A 22,163-nucleotide genomic window follows, 5' to 3' on the forward strand; every position below is an offset into this window, starting at 1 on the left:
ATGTATGTCTCACGAGTTGCGTGAAGGTAGAATTGGATGCCCACGGAATCGCCCAATATGTTGCTTAGTGATCTTAATACCAGGAGGGATGATAGAGCTTCGGATCGATTTGCATCACCATTATCATATCATAAGCATAATGCTATTGCTGCATGGTTTGGGCGAAGGCTTCGGATTGTGTTCCAAGGAGCAGCAACCATCGAGATGGTTTTATTAAGTGTGGACACTTCTGGAGTTCTTGCTCTCCAAAGAACTGACCTACATCGTGGAGTTGAGAGCAGCGATAGTTTTTACTGATCTCCTCTCATATGGCCTCAACGACCTGATGAGGGTGAACCTGCTCTCCGCTCTTGGCTTTGAAAGAAATGCTTTTAAACTTGGGGTGCTATTAACGGTGGTTGCATCAAGAGGGTTGATGGTATAAAGAGCTTTAATTTGTGGATAGAAAAGCATATCCTAGACTTCAATGTTTGCAGATAGATCCCCTCTTTCCTCAACACAAGATTAATCTTAAGGGAATGTAGGGTGAGCAGATTGTGTGAGAAATTTTGATGCAGCATTTTTCGGAGTGGTATGAACCATGTCTCTAGAAGCGAACCTAGACTCTCACAAAGATTGTTGAGCAAAAGGTTTTCACTATCATCAGATAGAGATTGACAATTGAAATTGTGTTGTGTGATATGGGAAGGGCGTCATTGACATGGAGGTCATCAAGGATATGTGTTTTTTGATGCATAGCACAATCTTTAAAGTCTTTGATTAACACTAAGTTGCACTTTGACATCTTTGTTTAATACTAAGTTGCACTTTGACATCTATGTTTACTATGTGCCACAATTGTCTAAGTTGGTTTTCGAAAGGAACGTGAAAGAAGTATCCAATGGGTATCCAATCCATCAATCAACCTTGAAGGACTCATTTAGATCAGCAAACTCTTCCCAAAGTTATATCGTAGCCTGAACCTAGAGAGATAATAAGTCAACCTCTATGGAATTGTTTGTGCAGAGCAGTTCCAGATTTCCCATCGAAAGCAGCCCATCCACTTTGCATAAGATAAATTAAGTGATTGTCTAAATAGGCATTAGTTTGAATTGCAAACACAGAGCTGCTTGAAGCTCGTGAAGTTTAGGAATCATCATTGGAATGAACAATGTTCTTGACAATGTTGGATGGCTTCCTCAGAGTTTCTTGAATAGCTTCACGCAGGGGGGAACCGATCCTTTGCAAATTTGGGCACTATCCATTTTGCGAGATAATAGCAAGGCTGTAGGAGAGGAGTCATGCCCTTTCCGCATAGACAAAATCACTCTACAACACAACACCATGAGAACAACAATAGCTCCAAAATTTAACAATAAATTGGCCCCAAAAAGGGTTCCTTCTAGCAAGGTCTTTTTTTAAGTTTAATAGCACCCTCATGTGCTTTGCTCGTTTTCTACTTGTGGGTGTAGGTTAACATGAGAGTTGTTAGAAAGATGTGAGCTTTGCGACTAATATGCAGAAATACGATTACGGTTATTGGTAATATGCCAGTATCTTATACATTTGCGTTTATATTCTCGACGATTATATTCTCGCTGCACGGGGAAGGGCCCGTTCCCATAGATTATAACTCTTTGGGAAAGGAAGCGTGCTACCTCCCTGCCCACACTATGTATGGTTATAATAATTATATATTATATATTAACATACAACGAATTCTTACAACATTCCTCTCTTTCGATGCATGTTCTCGATGCGAGGAAGCAAGGAAAGCCAATTTGGAAAGATATCGACACCTTTATTCACAATAGTGTATAAACTGTAATGAGGATCAGTTATGAGCTCTTGTGAGCTCGCCTTATTCATGTATTTGTTGGGCTTTAGCTCCCAAAATGCAAAAACAATATATAGCCAAGTCAATAATAAATCACCACCCCTGAGATTTATGGAGGATTGGATTCTATGGGATCCTCTCTCGTGTCTCATGTCCACATTTTTACTCAATTGCTTTTTTCATTTACGAATTTGATAAAATGCTAGGATTTACGTAGTAGTTATGTGCTCCAAGATAGAATGGCTGCCTGCTGCCTCTGCAAATCTAGTTTGATATCGTTGAAGAGAAAAGCTCAAGGTTGAACCAACCATGTCATTGTGGAAGGGAGGGAAAAAAATAGGTGGAAAATTCTATCCAGTCTAGGAGGGGGTTGTAATCAAGGTAGGTTGGGCGAAGAATCTCCCGGCGTGTTTTTTTTTTGGGTGCGATTAAAAAAGCACCACCACAAAATACACTTCTCGGAACAAAGAAGTATTGAACTCGCTTACTTTGAGCAGAGACCGGCCCCCGCCTCGCGCTTCTTGTGGGTGCCCGTAAGGAAAACAACAAGGTGAACAAACAGTGGAGCAAGGAGAGGCGCGGTGTTTTCTTTAGGTCTACCGCCACAACAGCAACATGCAAAATCCACGACCCAGATCTACATCGTGCGATCCCAAGCAATTGCCTTGATTTCATGATGGGACTGACTCCATCGAGTACCCAGATCGAGCGGCATCAGATCGTGAGAAAGCACTTGCGGCGCAGCATCCGCAGGCAATTTGCTTCTGATGCCTCTTCTGGGTTGCATTGTTTCTCGGGCTTGTAGCTTGGATCGCCGGCTCAGGGCCGATTTCCAATGCGTTGCCTTCCTATCATCCGCCCGATCCATGCTTCTCATTTCTTGTTTCATCTATCTGCAGTTCTCGTTCACCATATGACTGCATTCTATTTCCTTGCTGCTTTTCAGTTGGAGGCTGTCCTGCTTGTCTTTTGGCTAACGCTTTTAATTCGTACCACGTCTCCTTTGCATTCTAGGGATCCATTGTCCCTATTGTGGGTATTCTCTTGCTCAAACGTTGAAAGTGCTTATCACCAACAGGGATTGCAAACTGCATGCAACGCTGACATTGACCACTGACGTTTTATTTAAGAGGAATAATAGTCAATCCGTTTCCATTTGTAGATATTCTATCCACAATAGCGCTCTTACTCAAAGCCCATTGCATCTGGTATCACAATGGAATATGAAATTATGTAGTTGTCTCTTGGTCCCTAAATTGATGTAACTTAAGGTATGCCGTGATTACGACTGTTGAATTTTCTAAAATCAAACGCAGGTATGGAATAAGCTTTCTCAGCATTTTTCTTGTCAACAGCTAGTTCTTACTCCCACTTTGTTAACCCAGCATGAGGCAAATAAGCATTTGATCGTAGAAAAATGGCTTCAGTAAATGGATGCCGAACCTTGATAAATACTTTACTATTTATTATAGCTAATAAAGTATTCTTGCAATTGTCCTCTTGGATGAGATTTGCTGGTGATCGCTTTGATGACTTGGAACATGGTACACTGTCTCTGCACGTGCAAATGCTAAGTCATCCGCCAGAAAGGAGACAGCCATGGGTCTTGCCACTGTAAGCCAGAGTGTTACCCTCAGCTTAAAGAGTTGTTTTCACAGCAAGGGAATTTAATGAGGGACCTTCAAAGATTGTGGTGAAGGCACACGGTTCTGTCTAGAAGGAAGCTTGCAATAGCTACACCAACAGTCACAGCTCAAACGAGGAAGATGTTGAAAATACAATTTAGAGGGATTGCCAAAATTAGGTGGGTGGAACAAATGTCACACATGTCAGGGACAGTCACAGCTCAACGAGGAAGATGGTAAAGCCTTATCACCGTTGAAAATACAATTTAGAGGGATTGCCAAAATTAGGTGGGTGGAACAAATGTCTCACGTGTCAGGGTATTGGAATAGGTCACAAGCTGAGCTACGAATGATGCAAGACAACCCACTTAAAAATAAAGAAGTCATCTGAACCAAATCAAACTCTTAGAGCATGCACCTCTACCTTCGAATTAAGGAATTTTGATGTTTTTGAATTGACGGATCTCAAGAAGCTTCGATGACCTACTGCAAATTCCACCTAGTTGAAGGTGTGTGCAAAGTGATCAGTTTGGCATGACTGATTAGAAACTGTTTTGATATATACCCTTTATCCATGGCAGAGGATGTTAGTGCAGACATGGAGGATCCAAAGAAGCTTGGGAGAGGACTTAAGCATTGGACCTCAAATAGGGTTATCTACTTTGCTAATCAGCTTATTAGAGGATGAATGTCGATGATGTCTATCTATTTTTCTAGGATCAAAGGACTCGAGGGAGGTTGGCTATTAAATAGATGACAAGGAGCTTTTAACGTTGTAGTTACTAGTTTGCACAAGTGATTTTAGTAACAAGCTCAGCAAATATGATCAGTGTGGACGCTTGCACTCCCGGGGTCCTTACTCCAAGGTACTCCCTCAAGGCCTACTCCAGACCTATCCCAAGAACTTTTCCTAGACTTGGTTTTTAGAAGTCGTTTCCCCACTTGTGAGCCCCCATACGAGGTGGACATAGGGCAGTAGACTAGGTGTGGACGCTTGCACTCCCGGGGTCCTTACTCCAAGGTACTCCCTCAAGGCCTACTCCAGACCTATCCCAAGAACTTTTCCTAGACTTGGTTTTTAGAAGTCGTTTCCCCACTTGTGAGCCTCATACGAGGTGGACATAGGGCAGTAGACTAGGGTAGAATTTTTAGAGGCAGGAAGGGGAGAACTCGAGGTGTAGAAAGCTTGTGTGAGGGTGGTTCCAGTGATAACAGCCTGTTTTGGGTGAGTCGCGGGGACCAAGTGTATCTTTGTCAAAGCAAATAAAAAATTTGATGACGTACAGTCAAGTTTGTGGGCATAGGGAGAAGGTCATGATTGAGGAGATTTACCTCGACAGCTCACATGGAGACCATTTGGATGGTTATAGCATTGGTTACCCGTTACCAGTGGCAAATTGGTCTTCTTTTCTTATGAGACTTTGAGGAGGAAGCGTACATGGAACAATCACGGGGCTTTTAGACCAAGCGGAAGATGGTATGCAGGCTAAGGAAGGCTCTCTATGGGCTGAAACAGGCTCCTAGAATATGGTACCATTGCATTAATGACTACTTCACATAGATTGGCCTTTCTCATAATCCATCACGCCTGAATTTGTTCCTCCATTTAGAGGGGCCCAGGAGAATGATAGTGTTATTTTGTGGATGATTTGATCATGACTGGTGATCTCAATGAGAAGATTTAAAGGTAAAAATTATTCTGGAGGTTGAAATGACTGATCTAGGAGACTTCTTCATTTTGTTCATGGCATTGAGATATAGCAGTAACAAGACAAGATTTTCATTTCACAGGAAAAGTATTGTGTGAAGACCTTGACGTAGTCTCAAACAGAAGATTACACAGAGGTGGTAACTCCAATGCAGGTTGGGAGTAGACTGAGTAAGGAGGATACAACTGAGCTGGTGGATATAAAGAAATGTGGGCACTTGGTTGGAAGTCTTCTCCATACAACTGACAGCCGGTCCAATATTGCTTGCTCAGTTGGATTGCTATGCCAGTTTCCTTCGCAATTGCAGGAGAGTCACTCTAGGCATGCTTGCGGGTGCTATGGTATCTCAAGGGTACCACAGGTTATTGGATAACATATCGGACAAGAAATGAGTTTTATGGGTATTGTGATTTAGATTGGGCTGGAGATTCGGACACTTGATGTTCCCCTTCCCGCTACTGTTTCTTGCTATTTCGTGGCTCGCAGGACGGAACCACCGGCTGCTTCTCATCCATCTAGGTGCAGTACAAAGCAGCTTGCTTGGCATCGTGTGAATCCTTGTGGCTGAAATGGATTCTAGAAGATATCAAGAGTATGTAGTGGAGATCTTTTGCGATAACCAGAATTGGACTGTGATTGCCAAGAAACCAGAGCTGTATTGGGATTAACATCAAAGAAGATGATGACTAGTACTTAATTATGCACGTAATTGTATGAGTCATAGCATTGGGTGCTCTCATGACCTTTTTATGCATGTAAATGCCATATAGGTTATTGGTCGCTTTCATGACTTGTCTATTGCTTTTGACGATTTAATTTAGAAAGAGGTCGGAGTTTGTGTACTTTGAGATTATATGTCTTTTAAAATTTTTGCATTTTCTATATTTACAATCCTTATAAAGAAGCGGTTGCAATTTTTATAATGCTGTTATCCTTGTGCTGTATTATGTGGCTCTCTTTGAGGAAAAGGAGAGGTCAAGGTTTGGGAAACCATTAGTGCAAGCCTATTATGCAGGGGTTGGGTGGCTTGCTTGGAACATTAGTTGGGATAAATGTGAAGGGGATGGCAATGGCAAAATTCACCTTGCTTGGTGGCTGGAGTTGTCACTGGAAAGGCCTTTCATATCAAACAAGCTGTTTACTAAGGGCCTCCCTCAAGGGCCAATTATCATTCACCCCTTATAACTATGCACACAGTTTGCAATTGGCTTGGTTCATGGATTTTTTAATGTGTCAAGCCCTAGGGGTGATGATTACAAAAGAAAAAGAGGGTGAGATCCAAACAATGAAGGCTTAAAGCCCAAAGTCCCGACAGCCCTTGATGCTAGAAAGATGGGTCAGTGACCTAGCTGTGAGCCCCAATATGAGGAGACGTCAGGGCTTGACCTGGTTCAGGGCAGATCTGCACTGTCCATGTGGGACTTTGTGTAGATGCCTTTCTAAAATTTTCGTCTGGCCCATAGAAGGGCTGCTTACCAGCCTTTGGAGGACTGGTTTGGACTTGCAATGGCCAGTAGTCAAAAGCAGCCAATGGGATCCATATGACTGGACTGGAGGGTCTGCACATAGGCTGACTTCAGGTCAAACAGTTTGAGCAGGGGTGGCCCTGGATCGTCCAGGCATAGCTACCAGAGCATGTAGCTCCCCCTTCTTGGAACGGGGGAATGCTGTTCCTGGGTAATACCATGTGGGTAGAGCAGATGATGGAACACAAGGGAATTTAGGCGTACCTGGATCGTTTTTGGACGTTGCTCCATTGCGTTCTAGGATTTGGCTCATGGCAAGCCAGTGTCTGCATGATTCACTTTCCATAGCCTCTTCAACTACCCTTTCACTCCACCACTTCTCTCTAAGCTCTATTTATTTCACTCTCCACTCCATGAGTTAACTTAGCCACTCAACTCGACTCTCCCTTCCACCCTTTTTTATGCTTCTACCCTCCACTCTTCTACCTCTATTGAACCCTCTCTCCCTCAAGCTCCCTTCCTTGCTGTCACCAGGACGTGAATTTATGGGAATTTTGATTTGCGACTACCGTGATTTGCGTGTGACTGCCTTGGGCCTCTGGGGCATGGAAGTATGGCCACGTTTGCAAATTTGGAAATTGTGAATGTGTAGGGCAATTGCTAGGCAACTTATTCCTAGGACCAGTGTGTGCAATAGAGGGGCAAAAGAGTGTTGCAATTAAAATTTACTATTTTTGGCACGGACTCCAAAAGCAGCAGGGGAAAGCTGTTTGGCATGCAGGAGGCCAAATTTAGGCGAGGAAGAGAGAGAAAGTGAGTCACAATTTACAGGGAGAGGGTCTATGACCAGGGCGGACTGTTTTCTTGCTGAGTTTTGGTCATCTGCTGCTGCTGGTGACCTCCAGGAGGCAGGGCAACTTATTTGGATGATGCTGCTGCTGCTGCTGCTAGAAGCTGAGCAGGAGGTGCTACGAATTCTCTACAGGATGGTTTTATTTTGTTTTTGGGCTCGAGAAGTGCTGCGAATTCTTCTATAGGTTGATGTCGCTGATTTCTAGGCTCCAAGAGGAGAGGTGACCCTTCTTGCTGCTTCCCGGGTTGCAGGCAGGCTGCAAAAAGTGGGGCGAACGGTTTTTTGGCTGATTTTTGTTAGCTGTTGCTGATTTCAAAGCCTTTTCTAGGTGGGGCGACCTGATTTGGAGCTGCCTTTGGGCTGTGCCAGGGCTGAATCATTTATTCTTTGCTGGATTCAGGGTTTTCTAGTTCAAATGACGTGATTCCATTGGATTTTGGGTAGAGGAAGGCTAGCTTTTATCTGCTTTTTCCGTCTCCGGACTGGTTGCTGGCTGGTTATTGTGTTTGGTATTGTTTCCAGGCAAAGGAAGGCTGATTTATACTGTTGGGCAGTGGCCAGGGTGACTACAGATAGGAGTGACCTGTTTTGGAAGGGTTTTCTTGGTTGGATGTGCGAGAGTTTTGGCTGTCTTTGGCTTTTTTGCAACTGTTTGGCTGTGTTTGGCTGGTAGGGCACTTGGTTGTGTAGGTGCAGTAAGTAGACATATAGTTTATGCCTTTGGGTTCTGTGCACGCTTGGTCGGAAGGAAGAGTGCGTGATTGCCTAGTGATTGGATGAATATTTGCCATATAAAGTTGAGCAGGAATTGCAGGGTGTGTAGGATATTGGAAGTCTGTGAGCAGTGGTTTGCCTGTGGTGCAGCTATCAGGAGACTTTGTAATCAGCCTATTGGCTTTATATGAATATTAAAGAAATACCGCAAGGGGCGCCAATGTTTGGGGCCAATGGTGTCTTTGTTTCTGAGTAGGAGCGCTCTAGCTCCCTGTGATTTAATCTTTGGTGATTGATAATTTGATTATTTATTGTGTACGCTATGGTTAAAGTGGATTTTACCACCCTTTGATTTATGAAGGCTGGTTTCATGGTTCCATTGGTGGGATCCACGTAACTTTTTCTAGAGGTGAGCTTGTGGTTGGATTGGTGTAAGTCTAGCAGACTAGGCAAAGGATACATCATACTCTCACAGGGAACGATCTCTAACTCTCATGGAAGAGGAAAATGTGAGGATGTCACAGATCCCTACTGATGATCACGGCGGGTGAGAGGGATCCCAGCGTGTTGCTGAGCATCAGGTTGACAATGCTGATGAGGAGGATGTGGATTTCTTCAAGGCACAGCTGCAGAGCTTTATGATTGCTTTTTCTCAATTCACAGAGGACCCTTGTCTTTAGAAGATTCTGAATTCTGAAACGCAGCCAAAGAAAAGGAAATCCGATGATGCAGATAACGAGTTCGAAGTTAAGAGGAGGCCGCATGTGAATTTTCAGGATCAGCCCTCGCGAAACCCTATGGTTTGCAGGTTATTCGGGGCCGAATCAAGGCAATAGTTTTCAGTCTATAGTTTCTGGACAGCAAGGAGTTATTGCACTCCTTGTGTAACAGGGTTATTTTGGTGGAGGATCAAAGTTTCAGGCTATGGTCAGCCCTCACGCACAATTTGTTGGTATGCATGCAAGTCAGATGGTGGGGTTTCAGCCTACTATGCAGCCCATGGGACAGAATTTAATGGGTATCAAGTGGGTATGCCTAATGCAGTGACAGGTAACATGTCATGCCAAATATGCAAAATTCAGGAGCTAGTCTGAATAACATAGCTTTGCCTCATGATGTTGGTACTGGAGATAGTGTGAGTGCTGCTATTCCTTTTGCTTAGACACCTGCATATGATAATTTGGCTTCGAAAGGGAAAGTGAAAGACTATAAAGAAGCCGGAGCTGCGGTCAAATTTGAGACGTTTAGTGGTACTCAGGATAAGCTTAAGGCTTTCACCTTTTTGCAGCAGTTTGATGCAGCATATACTAGAGGAAATTTTTGGAGGCATCGAAGATACGTCGGGCTGCAAGTTTTTGAAGGGTAATGCTCTCCAGTGGTGGAGCACTATGCATGCGAAACACTGCACCTACTACTTAAGGCTTTAAACAAGTGTGTTCTCAGCTGCTTGGCTTGCCACAACCTTTGAGGTTGACATCATGACTGCCTGGCATGAATTGAATTCAATCCATCATCGAGATCTCGAGGAGTACAATAGTAAATTTTGGACGGCTTTTTTTGGCTGATCTTTCAAAATCACAGAGCCTTTGTTGGTACGTTCTTTGATGACATGATTGTGTTTTCAAAAGATGAAGAGGAGCATCGGGAGCATCTGGCAATTGTGTTTGCACCCCAAGAAGAGTGAGTTTTTCATGGTTGAAATTCATTTTATAGGGCATATTGCTTCCACGGATGGAGTCCGGATGGAACCAGCTACAATGGAAGCAATGAAGAGTTGGCCACAACTGAAAAACTTGCATGAAGTTCGCAGTCAGTTTATGCTTTTCATTTGGTTGGGCCAATATCACGCCAATTGCCAGCCCACTTGCATCTACATGTACATGGATCCGGCTATAGTGGAAGTAATAAAGAGTTGGCCACAACTGAAGAACTTGCATGAAGTTCGCAGTCAGTTTGTGCTCTTCATTTGGTTGGGTCAATATTGCGCCAATTGCCAGCCCACTTGCATCTACATGTACATGGAAAATGACATCCCATTGAGGTTGCCTCAAGATGGGTGCCTTCACGAGACGGTCCTTGAGATTGTCAAATGCTAGTTGTTGAGGTGCGGACCAGATGAAGGACTGTTCTTGGCGGAGGAGTTCCGTCAACGCCACCGCTATGTTGGAATAGAACCGGATGAATCTTCTATAATAACCCACATGTCCCAAAAAGGACTTTTCTTCTCGGGGTGTGTGAGGAATAGGCAGGGTCAGACCTCCATCTTCGCTGGGTCCGTGGTCATTCCCTTAGTTGAGACAATGTGGCCAAGGAGAACCCCTCGCAAGGCAAGGAAGAAGCATTTGTTAGGATTTAAGCACAACCTAGCCTCTCTGCACTTGTCAAAAATCCACCTCAACTTATTGATGTGATCAGTTTGAACAACAGGTTCGAGACGAGATACATTATTTCCATTGAACGGAGAGAAGTCATCCAAGAAGCCCTCAAGAAACTTTCCGATGTTCTCCTGGAAGAGTTTGGTGGAGATCTACATTCCTGTCCAATTTTATCGTACTTGATGTGACGGAGGGTGAGTAGACGTATCCTCTACTTCTCGATAGACTGGTTGCGGTCAGCAAGGGCCATTCAAGATTGGTCAAGTGATGAAGTTTGGTTGCCTTTGGAATCCACATCCCTGGAAATAGACATGGTTGCTGGAAGGGCTCGTTACCAACATGTGGAACTAGAGGAAGAGGATTTTGAAGAAGAAGGGGCGGAGAAGGAGCGATGGGCACTTGGGGATTGGCGCATACGGAAAGAAGAGGTAGCCTATGTGGAGGACTCACCCTTCCAAGATGAAACCTATGTGACAATAGCTCGAGATGATGGTGAGAGCTTGACGTACTTGTTGGAATTGGGCTTGTGTTCATACTACCGCCGTTTTATCCGTCATTTTGCAGATATTGCAGCTCCTATGCATGCATTGTCAAAGAAAGGAAGATAGTTTCTGTGAACAAAGGAGGTAAATGACTCTTTTGAAGAGCTAAAACAGAAGCTTATAACAGATCCGGTGCTGATTTTGCTTGATTTGCGGAAATCTTGTCATGTGCACGCGGATGCTTGTGGTAAGAATGGTATTGAAGCTGTTCCGAGGCAGGATGGGCACCCTATAGCCTATGAGAGTTGCATATTACAGCCAGCTGAAAAACATTTACAGATTTATGATGAGGAGATGTCGGCTGTACTTCATGCCTTATCCACTTGGAAACATTATCTTTTGGGAGCTGATTTTACGGTTCAGATGGATCATCAGTCTTTGCGTTACTTTTTGATGCAATCCAAGCTGTCCGAGAAGCACATGAGGTGGGCAACCTTCTTGTCTATTTTCATTTTTAGATTGTACACGTAGAAGGCAAGAAGAATGTGGTTGCAGATGCCTTGTCTCGAAAGCCGCAAGTTTCAGGTGTGAATTGCCTATCACAATGAGCTTGATGCCATGAAGGATCACTATGTAGATGATGAGCAATTTGCTGAAATTTATGATCAGCTTGTGAATGGGCAGAGACATGAGCATTATGTGCTTAAGGATGGCTATATAATGGTGCAAGGTAGGCTGTGTGTCACTAAGCAACTGGGACGGAAGGTCATGAGTGAATGTCATGATCCATTGTATGCAGGCCATTGTGGTATTGATGCTACAGTTAAGGCAGTGGAGCACTTCTTTTATTGAACTACGCTGCGTTGTGATGTTCGTACATGCATGACTTATCAGAAGGTGAAGTACGATCGTTAGAAGGCTCCTGGATTGTTACATCCTTTGCCCATTCTAGATGGATCGTGGGAAAGCATAGCCATGGACTTCATTTTTGAGGAATATGGGCGATCATTGATCAGTTTAGTAAGCAAGCACATTTCATTCTGATCCCGCATGATCCCTAATGTTATTAGTTTCGGTTCGTGATAGTTTGGTAAATTCTCATATGAATTGATGACGTGTCATATGATGTGGCATTCCCTCGTTTCCTCTTCCCAGAATGTTCCCACACTGGCACCTGAGTTTCCGTAACGTTCCCGTTCCCTGGCAACTATGATTTAGAGTTATGTATTGATGGGAAGGTTCTCACAATGATGGATTTAAGTAATTAGTGCATGATAGTCTTCGTAGGTTGTAGATGATTAGGGATGGACATAACATCAAGTCTACGCATTTAGTCACTGTGTGGTGGTGGTCTCAATCGATCATGCTTGTGGGTGCCAATAAAAGTCCAACTTAGTGACTGGAGGCTGTATTATGCCATTTTTGATCTTGTGGTGTTTAAATTTTCGTGATTGTGCTAGGACGGTAGAGAGGTGCTTTAGTTTTGGGCTTGACTAAGTAATGGAATTGGTACTAACAATGACAGCTTATTTCGGACTATCTTTCGGTTTTGCAAGGAAGTTGAAGTGCTGCTCATACACGTCAAAAGAGCTACCTGGAGGTTTTTGTATGCTGAGGATCTGGGCTTAAGGAAGATTATTTCAGCAAAGTAGTCCAACAATTATGGTTGGGAGGTGAGCTTGGTGCTGGGCTAGGTGGATATATGGAGCAGAGAGTGACATTCCATGTCTAGATCTCAATGTAAGCCTAGGCAAGGGCAAGGGTGTTGTCCTTACTTAATTCATGACGTTGGAGGCTATGTAAGACTAAATGGTCAGGTTCTACGATACATGGAGGCTCTGCCTGGCTTCTGGTGGAATCCTATGATGCTACCTTTCGGCAAAATTGTTGATAGCTGAGGTTTCATATATATATATAGTTTTAAATTATGTCCTCATTCTGCTTTTTTGACAGATGATCAGGAGCTGTAGCTCGATTCAAACTGTTCGTTTGTACTGTGCAGATTGCACGTGTAGCGAACAGGAATTGCTTGAAGCGGAAAACAAATTGAATATTTTGAGGAAAATGGGAGCCTTGTGCTGCTGTCCAAGGACAGAGGATGTCGATGAATTCACGACATATCCTTCAGGATGTGTCTACCAACACTGCTTCTGTTTTCGATGTTGCTTGCGAGTATTTTTCCGGATGGTATGTTATTGAAATTTGAGTGCCCCTCATTGTATTGCAGGTAATTGTATATATTGACACATGTTGAATGCTTAAGAAATCTCAGAAGGAACTAGCTTTGCATGTGTGATATGTAAAAGCGATTGTTGATAGTATGTGATGTTACTTATAAGCATTTTTTCCTTTGCATACCTAGAAGAGCATATTTGGGTTGCGCCTTTTGTAAAGTGCCTTTCTATTCTAGGGACATGATTCTTGACAGGTGCCTCTTTGTTTGGCACATGCCCTTTCCTCTTCAGAGTCCTAACTACACAATAGGCGTGTATATATGAATGAATGTATATATATGTATGTATGCATGTATATATGTTTATGTATATATGTATGTATGTATGTGTATGTATGCATCTACATACACATAATTGTTTTTGAGTGTGACTGTGTGTGCGCGCGCGTGTGTGTGTGTACATGCATGGGATCTAGATTATCCTATCTACTTGTCATATAATAATATCTTCTTTGTATCCGGTTGTCCGGTTCTTAGGGACTATTATCTATAATATAATGACACATGGATTTCAACCACACAAAAAAAAGCGTATGTGTGTGTGTGAGTGTACGTATATACATATATGCATGTACATATACCTATGCATATATGTATATATGTACACACATACACACGCACATGCACTTGCTTGCATGTAATATATAAATAAATAACTAAATATGAATATTATATATGGTTGTGTGTGTGCACCTGCTAGCAGGATTTGTAAAATGCTTTGATTAATAGAATCGGTGGTTTCATCCAAAAAAAAAAGTGTGTACACACACACACACACACACACACACACACTTTTTTTTTTGGTGAAACCAGTAACTATATTATTAACATGAGATCAATGTACATGATATTAGACTCCAAAAGAGAGCCTAATGGAAGAACTCAAAAACAGTCAGAAAACACTTCAAGGCTAGTAGCATCCAAGTCCCTCGCAGCATAACTGTCATATAAAGATTGCTTGAGGGACATTCTGAAGAAAACATATGCATGAGGAAGCTGTTGTCCCATCCTAGAATGCAATCTCTGTGTCCAAATAGTCCATAGAACCCAAAAACGGGCCCAGTGAAAGAAAAGGGGGAATGGAGACATCTGAGATGAGAAGCATCCAAACATTCAGAAGAGTTTCCCGAATTTGATAGAGGGAAACCGAAGCCGCAGCAAATGAGAGACATGAGTGATCAATATCTGAGAGTGCGGGCAAGACCATAACAAATGGGGAACTGTCTCTCGGTGATGAGAGCAACGGGGGCAGGAAGGGGAAGCAATGCGACGTGCTGCCAATTTCACCCCAGTGGAAAAAGCTCCCACTATACATCTCCAAAAGAAAAGCCTCTGTTTCAATGGCAATTTAGCTTTCCAAATTTGTTCGAGTTGTGATTGCCACCAAGATAGAGGCTTATCCAAATTCCAAATAGTGTTGGCATGCTTATCAATCCATGGCGGTGGAAGAAGAAATTGCACATATGCCATAATGATAGACTGTACTATCCGAAGTCGAACATGTAGAGGCCAAGTGGACAAATGCCAGTATTCCAGCTTCTTGTTTATCTTTTGAAGCACCCATTTGAGCTGTTGTTGAGGGGTGATATTCCAGCCAATGGGATACCCTAAATGCCTCACAATAGTATGGGAAGAGATAATGTGGCCTGGCCAGAGAAGTGCGTGCCAATCAGCTTCTTTCAATGCTAGAAGATTTGATTTCTGAAAGTTAATATGCAGTCCAGCAGCTATGCCAAAATCGTTCAGAGTATGCATCAAATGAGAGAGATCATTTTGAGAATTCCTGGGCATGAAATATGAATCATCACACACACACACACTTTTTTTTTTGGTGAAAGCACATTACTATATTATTAACATGAAATCAATGTACATGACATTAGACTCCAAAGGAGAGCCCAATGGAAGAACTCAAAAGCAGTCAGAAAACACTTCAAGGCTAGTAGCATCCAAGTCCCTTGCAGCAAAACTATCATATAAGGATTGCTTGAGGGACATTCTGAAGAAAACATATGCCTGAGGAAACTGTTGACCCATCCTAGAATGCAATCGCTGTGTCCAAATGGTCCATAGTACCCAAAAGCGAGTCCAGTGAAAGAAGAGGAGGAATGGAGACATCTGAGATGAGAGGCATCCAAACATCCAGAAGAGTTTCCCAAATTTGATAGAGGGAAACCAAAGTCGCAACAAATGAGAAATATGAGTGATCAATATGCGAGAGTGCGGGCAAGACCATAATAGATGAGGAACTGTCTCGCGATGATGAGAGCATCAGGGGCAGGAAGGGGAAGCAATGCGGTGTGCTGCCGATTTCACCCCAATGGAAAAAGCTCCCACTATACATCTCCAAAAGAAAAGCCTCTGTTTCAATGGCAATTTGGCTTTCCAGATTTTCATGAGTCGTGATTGCCACCAAGATAAAGGCCTATCCAAATTCCAAAGAGTGTTGGCATGCTTGTCAATCCATGGCGGTGGAAGAAGAAATCTGTAGATCTTCGAGGAGGCCAGATTATGCATGGAAGCGAATGGGTAGCAGGAGGTAAGGAGGTCAAATTCCAGTTCAGTAATCTGTCCTGTACAAACAGTGGAGGAACTGGAACAAATGGCTGCAACATAGTTGAAAGTATTCTCCAAATGGACCTATGATGCAGACCCAAGGAGAATGTCCTGCAAGCTTGTGGAAATGAAAGCATGTAACCTTGTTGATCCACAACATCTCCAACAAATCTTATGCCCAATTTCATAAGATTGTATGCTTTAATAGGTGCCTGTAAGGCGAGAGGCGATTCAAACACCTTGCTCCAATGGATGCTTTCCAAGTGAAAAGAATTACCATGATGAGAGGAAGCACCTGTCCATTTAGCATAAGAGAGAATTCTCTTCCAATCATGAATAAAAGCAGTAGAGACAGGACAACCAGGAATTTTCCCCCCCTGAAATGTGGTCATGAATGCTTCCCAGTGATCTGTGATCCAATGCCCATATGCATGGGACGTCATGTTTCCACACATAGCTGCTAACATAATAGCCCATGGCTGTTTTTGCTGAAAAAAATCAGCAATCATAGTGCTCTTTCTTGCCAACATATGAACCTGGAGATTGAGAATATTCAGCCCCCCATGAGTCTTGGGTGAACAAATAGACTGCATAGGTAGTAGACACAAAGCCTTTTTATGAGATTTGCTTTTCCAAAATATCTCCATAGCCTGGGACATGTAGGAAGCCAAATGCTTGAAAGACCAGGGAAGAAGAGGCAGATAAAATTGCACATATGCCATAATGATGGACTGTACTATCCGAAGTCGAACATGTAGAGGCCAAGTGGACAAATGCCAGTATTTCAGCTTCTTGTTGATCTTTTGAAGCACCCATTTGAGCTGTTGTTGCGGGGAAATATTCCAGCCAATGGGGTATCCTAGATGCCTCACAATAGTATGGGAAGAGATAATGTGGCCTGGCCAGAGAAGTGCATGCCAATCAGCTTCTTTCAATGCAAGAAAGTTGATATGCAGTCCAGCAGCGATGCCAAAGTCATTCAGTGTATGCATCAAATGAGAAAGGTCACTTTGAGAATTCCTGGGCATAAAGTATGAATCATCAGCATATGTCTGTGCAAGAAATGACTGTGCCCCTGGAATTTGCAAGCCATGAAGCTGTCGTGTATCTGCAAGATGGTCCATATGCAACAGTAACGGATGGGTAGCAATGGCATACAGTAAGGAACTAAGAGGGCAACCTTGTCTCACTGAGCGGGTCATAGTCCAGGTTCTTGACAACCCACCACCAAGCAAACACTGCGCCGTGGCATGAGAATAGAGCCAGTAGATAATATGGACTAGCTGAGGGCCAAATCCCAATTTATGCATAGTCTGAGAAATAAAATGCCAATGGACAGTATCAAATGCTTTCGCAATGTCTACTTGCAGAATGAGAACATCTTGTTTGGAATATTTGGCATACTCAATCGCAAGCAAAGCATTGGAGATATTGTCAGTGATCTGCCTTTTGGGGACAAACCCATACTGCCTAGGATGAAGTCCTGCTTGCAAAAAGAAGCGAACCCTGAGGACAATCATTTTGGCAATGAGTTTGTAAATAACAGGCATAAGAGATATAGGCCGCCAATCAGCCATCGTCTCACACAACCTTTTTTTGGGAATCAATTTGACAAGGCCATGTTTCCAAGATGGAGGAAGAGATTGCTCTGCCCAAGCATGATTGATCATTAGAAGAAGAGTGTTCTTGAGATCACCCCAAAATGCACGGAAAAATTCAACAGTCAATCCATCCCAACCAGGAGAGCTGCTTTTGCGTAAATGACTCAAAGCATCATCGAGTTCACTAAGCATAAAGGCTGCTCCAATGCATGAGCCTGTTCCCGAGACAATATGGGCTGGACATGCATAAGAAATTGAGACCTGGCTGCATTCACTTGCATCAAATGATCAGGCTGAAGGGAAAAGAGATGCTGGAAATGTCTAGAACATTGCGATTCCAATTCTAATTTGGAGGTGGTCCAGGTGTCATCATCTTTCTTGATCCTACAAACATCCTCCTTTCGCCTATCCGCATGGAGACTTTTAAAAAAGGCTTTGGAGGAGCAGCCCTTATCCAAAAGGGGTTTCATGCGAGCTCGGATTTGCCACTTCTTTAATTTGCGAAGATCATTTTGATGGATGATATGAAGCGCATAAGCACAAGAATTCTGTTCAGAAGAGGTAAGCTGCCTATGAGAACTGATTACATCCATTTGTTGCTTGTGAGATTGAGCCCATTTTAGCTTGAGCCTAAGGTTCCCCATGTAACTCCGTCCATAATCTTGAATAACAACTTGCAAGCGACGAGCAAGACTGATCCAAGCAAAATCCATGTCCTCCTGAGCATGTAAGAGGAGGGGGCGGACAGCCATTCTCACCATGTTCTGAAATTGTTGGTGAAGCAGATAAGCACTATTAACATGGAGTAGGCGACGACCAAAAAAAGGCATATCATCTGTCAAACGTGCTATAGATAATGTCAAGCATACTGGAAAGTGATCAGATAGCAAAAGGGAATGATCGACCCATAGTGCACATGTAAAATCAGCATATTGCTGAGCATGCAGCAAATACCATCTGTCAAGTCGAGCCCAGTAATGAGTAAAGGCATTGTGATGATATGTATAACCCATATCTCTGTCCCTTGTTGAGAGCCATAGGTCTTCTGCATGCAAGAATGAGAGCATATCTTCCCAATGTCGAAGCTCAGTGGGGATCATGTGAGAGCGATGAGTGGTATTGTCTTGAATGGCAGGCGAATTGTTAAAGTCTCCACACAAAAAGGCATTGGACAGCCATGGATATTGTTTGAGGGAGGCCCACATTTGAGCTCTAGTCGCAGAAGTTTGAGAGGCATAAACAGCTGCTATTTCATAAAGATCAGCCTGCCAGGTGCATCTGACCACCATCCATCGACCCTGAGGGTCATTATAAGCAACCATGGGCTGCATATCATGTTTTACCAGCATGCAGACCCCCGAAAAGTGCATTGTACCAGCATAAAAGATATCATAACCAGCATAGTGGCCTTGCTGGCCAGCCAAGAAGTGTTGGTTGTGTTCTTGTAAAGAGATCACATCGGGGTGCATTCTATGTACATAATGCCAGAAAAGTCTCCACTTATTGACATTGCAAAGACCCTGAACATTGTATGAAATGCAAGTAATTGAAGTAGACATAGCAGATACGTACAGTCAAACCAAAAGCAGAATAAGGTAAAGGCTGTCAGGCCTCTGCCATGACATCAATATTCACCTGGCCTCTCGGATCGTTAGCTCTATGATCCTCACCATTATCACATACAGGGATGCCCCTTTTTAAAACATCAACCCACAGTTGAGAAGTGAGGCTGTCAGCAGGGGTAGAGGTCTGACCAGGGGTAGAAGTTGAAGCATCCCAATGGCGAGATTGTAACGGACGTGGTTTGAGTGCGAATACCTTTTTGGGTTGCTGCCAGGCACCCTGAGGAGAGGCATGAGATTCTGAAATTTTGCCCTTCCCCTTATCCTTTTGCTTGGCTGAAACCTGAACCACATTTTCTTTGGGAGGGACAGATTTGGATGCCACATCACCCAATTTGGTAGGCATAGCCTTGGGCCCCGGGCCATAAGTTGGGGGGGGAGTATTTTCTGGAGTGATAGCTGTAGGTGGGAGCTGATGCAGGACTGCAGGACACTGTGAGGCTAAGTGGCCAAACTTATGACATGTGAAGCAAGCACCTGCAAAAACTCCCCATTTCAAATGAAAATATTTTTCACCGAGAGGAACATCCTCCACTTCTACCACCGCAATGGAAGGAGGGGTTGGGTGATCTGTATCCCAAAGAACACAAAATCGATTGCGGTTACCCGAAGGACGGGGTGGGCATACAACTTGCCCCAAAGTGGCTGCCAAACTTGGTAACTCAGCCCTCATATAATCCGGAAAATCCACTACCTCAACCCATACGGGGTAGTGATGTCGAATGAGACTGTGGTAGTCCTTGTTAGGCGACCATGGCATGACATGCACCATTTGTCTGCCATAGAATAGAGGTGACATCTCCAATATCTGTTGACGAGACGAGGCATCCAAAAAATGCACTTCATAAAAACCTCTAGAAGCGAAGTATACTCCTTCAACAAAGCAACCTCCCAACAAAGCCTGAACCCACTGAGCCACATCATTTGCTGAAGGTAACTTTTCTGGGAAGAAGATGATAACTGCTTGCTGAGAGAACTTTCGAAGAGGCGTGACCAATGAAGGCAGCTTCAACTTATATTTGATGGCCGGGGGAGGTTTGGCCCACTCCTTCCGGCTGTGATGAAATTCATCTTTAAGCATGTCAAAAACATAGTGAGCATCTAGAGAATCTGCAGTGGAGAAATCAACTTGCTGTCTTTTGGAGTCCCGGGTCGATTCCTTGCGGGAGTAACTTTTAAACTGGTCCTCCATGGAAGTAAGCAGAGCAGGAGTGATGAAATTACAGAAAAGGAACGGAGCTGTACGGCAAGATTACTACAGACAAAGAGTACGGACGAGGGAAAGGGTGGGACTGCAAGTTGTACGGACTGTACGGAATGTACGGACCGTACGGAAGTACGGAAGAGGATCTACGAGGGAGGCCGAGACGTACGGGGGCTGTCAGAGTGCGCAGGAGCTATACGGAGAGTAGAGGCAAGCGGGGAGACTGACGCAGAACGGTGAGTCAAATTGTACGGTAAGGGACGGGGAGTACGGATATACAGCGAGGGAGGAGATAAAAGACGAGCAGATACAGCGGGGCTGCACAGGGAGGAAGCAGGCTCCTTGTACGGCGTCCGTACAGTTGTACGGGCAGGACGCAAACGTGTACGGAAGCTTGGCGTGGGCCTCTACGGAAACTTGGCGTGGGTCTGTACGGAGCTTGGAGAGGCTGAGCAGCAACCCTTGATCCAACGACACACCTCTCACACACACACACCCGCCTCTCTCTCTCTCTCTCTCACACACACACACACACACACACTTTTTTTTTTTTTTTGTAAAACCAAGATACTTATATTATGATACATTCATTTACATCTGGGCAGAGCTCAAAAGAGAGCCAAAGCCCTATCCATCAAAAGCAGTAAAAGAAAAGCTGAATACAAGAAACATCTAAATCTTCCTCATGTAAGGCATCATATAAAGATTGCCGCAATGAGGCTTGGAAGAACTCATATTGCTGCTGAAGTGGAGAATTCAGATATGCTTGATTGCGCTGTAACCAGAGGGTCCATAAGGCCCAGTTTCTGATCCAATGGAAGAAAAGAGAATACTGTGATAAAGAAGCTGATAGTTTGCCATATATCCAGAAAAACCTGTAGAACGTGTGAGTTGGGAATCTGAGAGATAAGAAATAGGAGATTCTGTCTAGAAGGTCTCTGGAATATGAACAAAACCACAGTAAATGCGGAATACTCTCAGATGTAAGATGACATCTTGGACAAAGGGGCGAAGCTATCCTTCTTTGAGCCAATTTCACCCCTACTGGAAGAATACCAACAATACATCGCCATAGAAAGAGTCGTTGCTTCAAAGGCATTTTCAACTTCCATATCAATTGCAATCTTCCTTTCCACCAGGCTAATGACTTGTTCAAATGCCATAGAGAATTAGCATGTTGGCAATCCAGGGAGGAGGTAATATCAAACGATAAGCCTGTATAGAAGTCAATAAATTCAATGGCTTAGAGGATATGCTTGTATTTGAAGACCAAAGGTGCCAATCTTGAAGCCTGTCTTTGACATTCAATGTTGGAATCGGAATCAGAGGGAGTAAGAGATCAGCAATAGCTTTCCAAATGGGTCTATGATGCATCCCTAAATTGTATTGTCGACATGCTACTGGAAAAGTGAGAATATTTCCTTGCATATCCACTACGTCATCAATGTACCGGATACCCATTTTCATAAGATTGTAAGCTCTGATGGGTTGTTGAACAGCAAGGGGAGAGGAAAAGACAGCACTCCAATGAATACTTTCCATTCTGAGTGAAGAGGCTAAAGAAGCAGGATGGGGAGACCATTTGATGTGAGAGAGTACTTGCTTCCAGTCCTGAATCAAGGAATTAGAAAATGGACAACGAGGGATTTTACCTTGCAATTTGCCAAGCACTACTTCCAATGGATCAACTAGCCAGTGTCCATAAGCATTAGTGCTCATCTGTCCACACAAAATTGCCAACATGATAGACCAAGGCTGCTCTTGTTCAAAAAATGTCTTGAGCATAGTGATCTTTCTTGCCAACACATGAAATTTGATGTTGATTATATTCAAACCACCATGCATTCTTGGTGAGCAGAGCAAGTCCATTTTGAGCAGCCGTAAAGCTTTTTTATGAAGCTTTGTTT

General features: G+C 43.5%; 1 protein-coding gene across 8 annotated transcripts in view; it reads left to right on the forward strand.

The window, feature by feature from the left end:
• The first annotated feature begins 2,072 nt into the window (after positions 1 to 2,072).
• Positions 2,073 to 22,163, forward strand: part of LOC147883752 (E3 ubiquitin-protein ligase At3g02290-like) — a 106,952-nt gene continuing 86,861 nt past the window's right edge. Inside the window, exons 1-4 of one of the 8 annotated variants that reach the window (XM_087398967.1) lie at positions 2,073 to 2,569; positions 2,763 to 2,852; positions 12,597 to 12,780; positions 13,043 to 13,227. In XM_087398967.1, the coding sequence (XP_087255093.1) occupies positions 12,765 to 12,780; positions 13,043 to 13,227 (201 nt within the window). In that variant the 5' untranslated portion in view covers positions 2,073 to 2,569; positions 2,763 to 2,852; positions 12,597 to 12,764. Of the gene's footprint in view, positions 2,597 to 2,762; positions 2,853 to 12,596; positions 12,781 to 13,042; positions 13,228 to 22,163 lie in introns of those variants that run through there. The other 7 variants (XM_087398966.1, XM_087398969.1, XM_087398965.1 and 4 more) reach the window with 7 other exon arrangements.

This window comes from Dipteris shenzhenensis, chromosome 27 (genome assembly GCF_047967505.1).
Source record: "Dipteris shenzhenensis isolate YYH24624 ecotype China chromosome 27, Dip_SZ_1.0, whole genome shotgun sequence".
NCBI classification, from domain to species: domain Eukaryota; kingdom Viridiplantae; phylum Streptophyta; class Polypodiopsida; order Gleicheniales; family Dipteridaceae; genus Dipteris; species Dipteris shenzhenensis.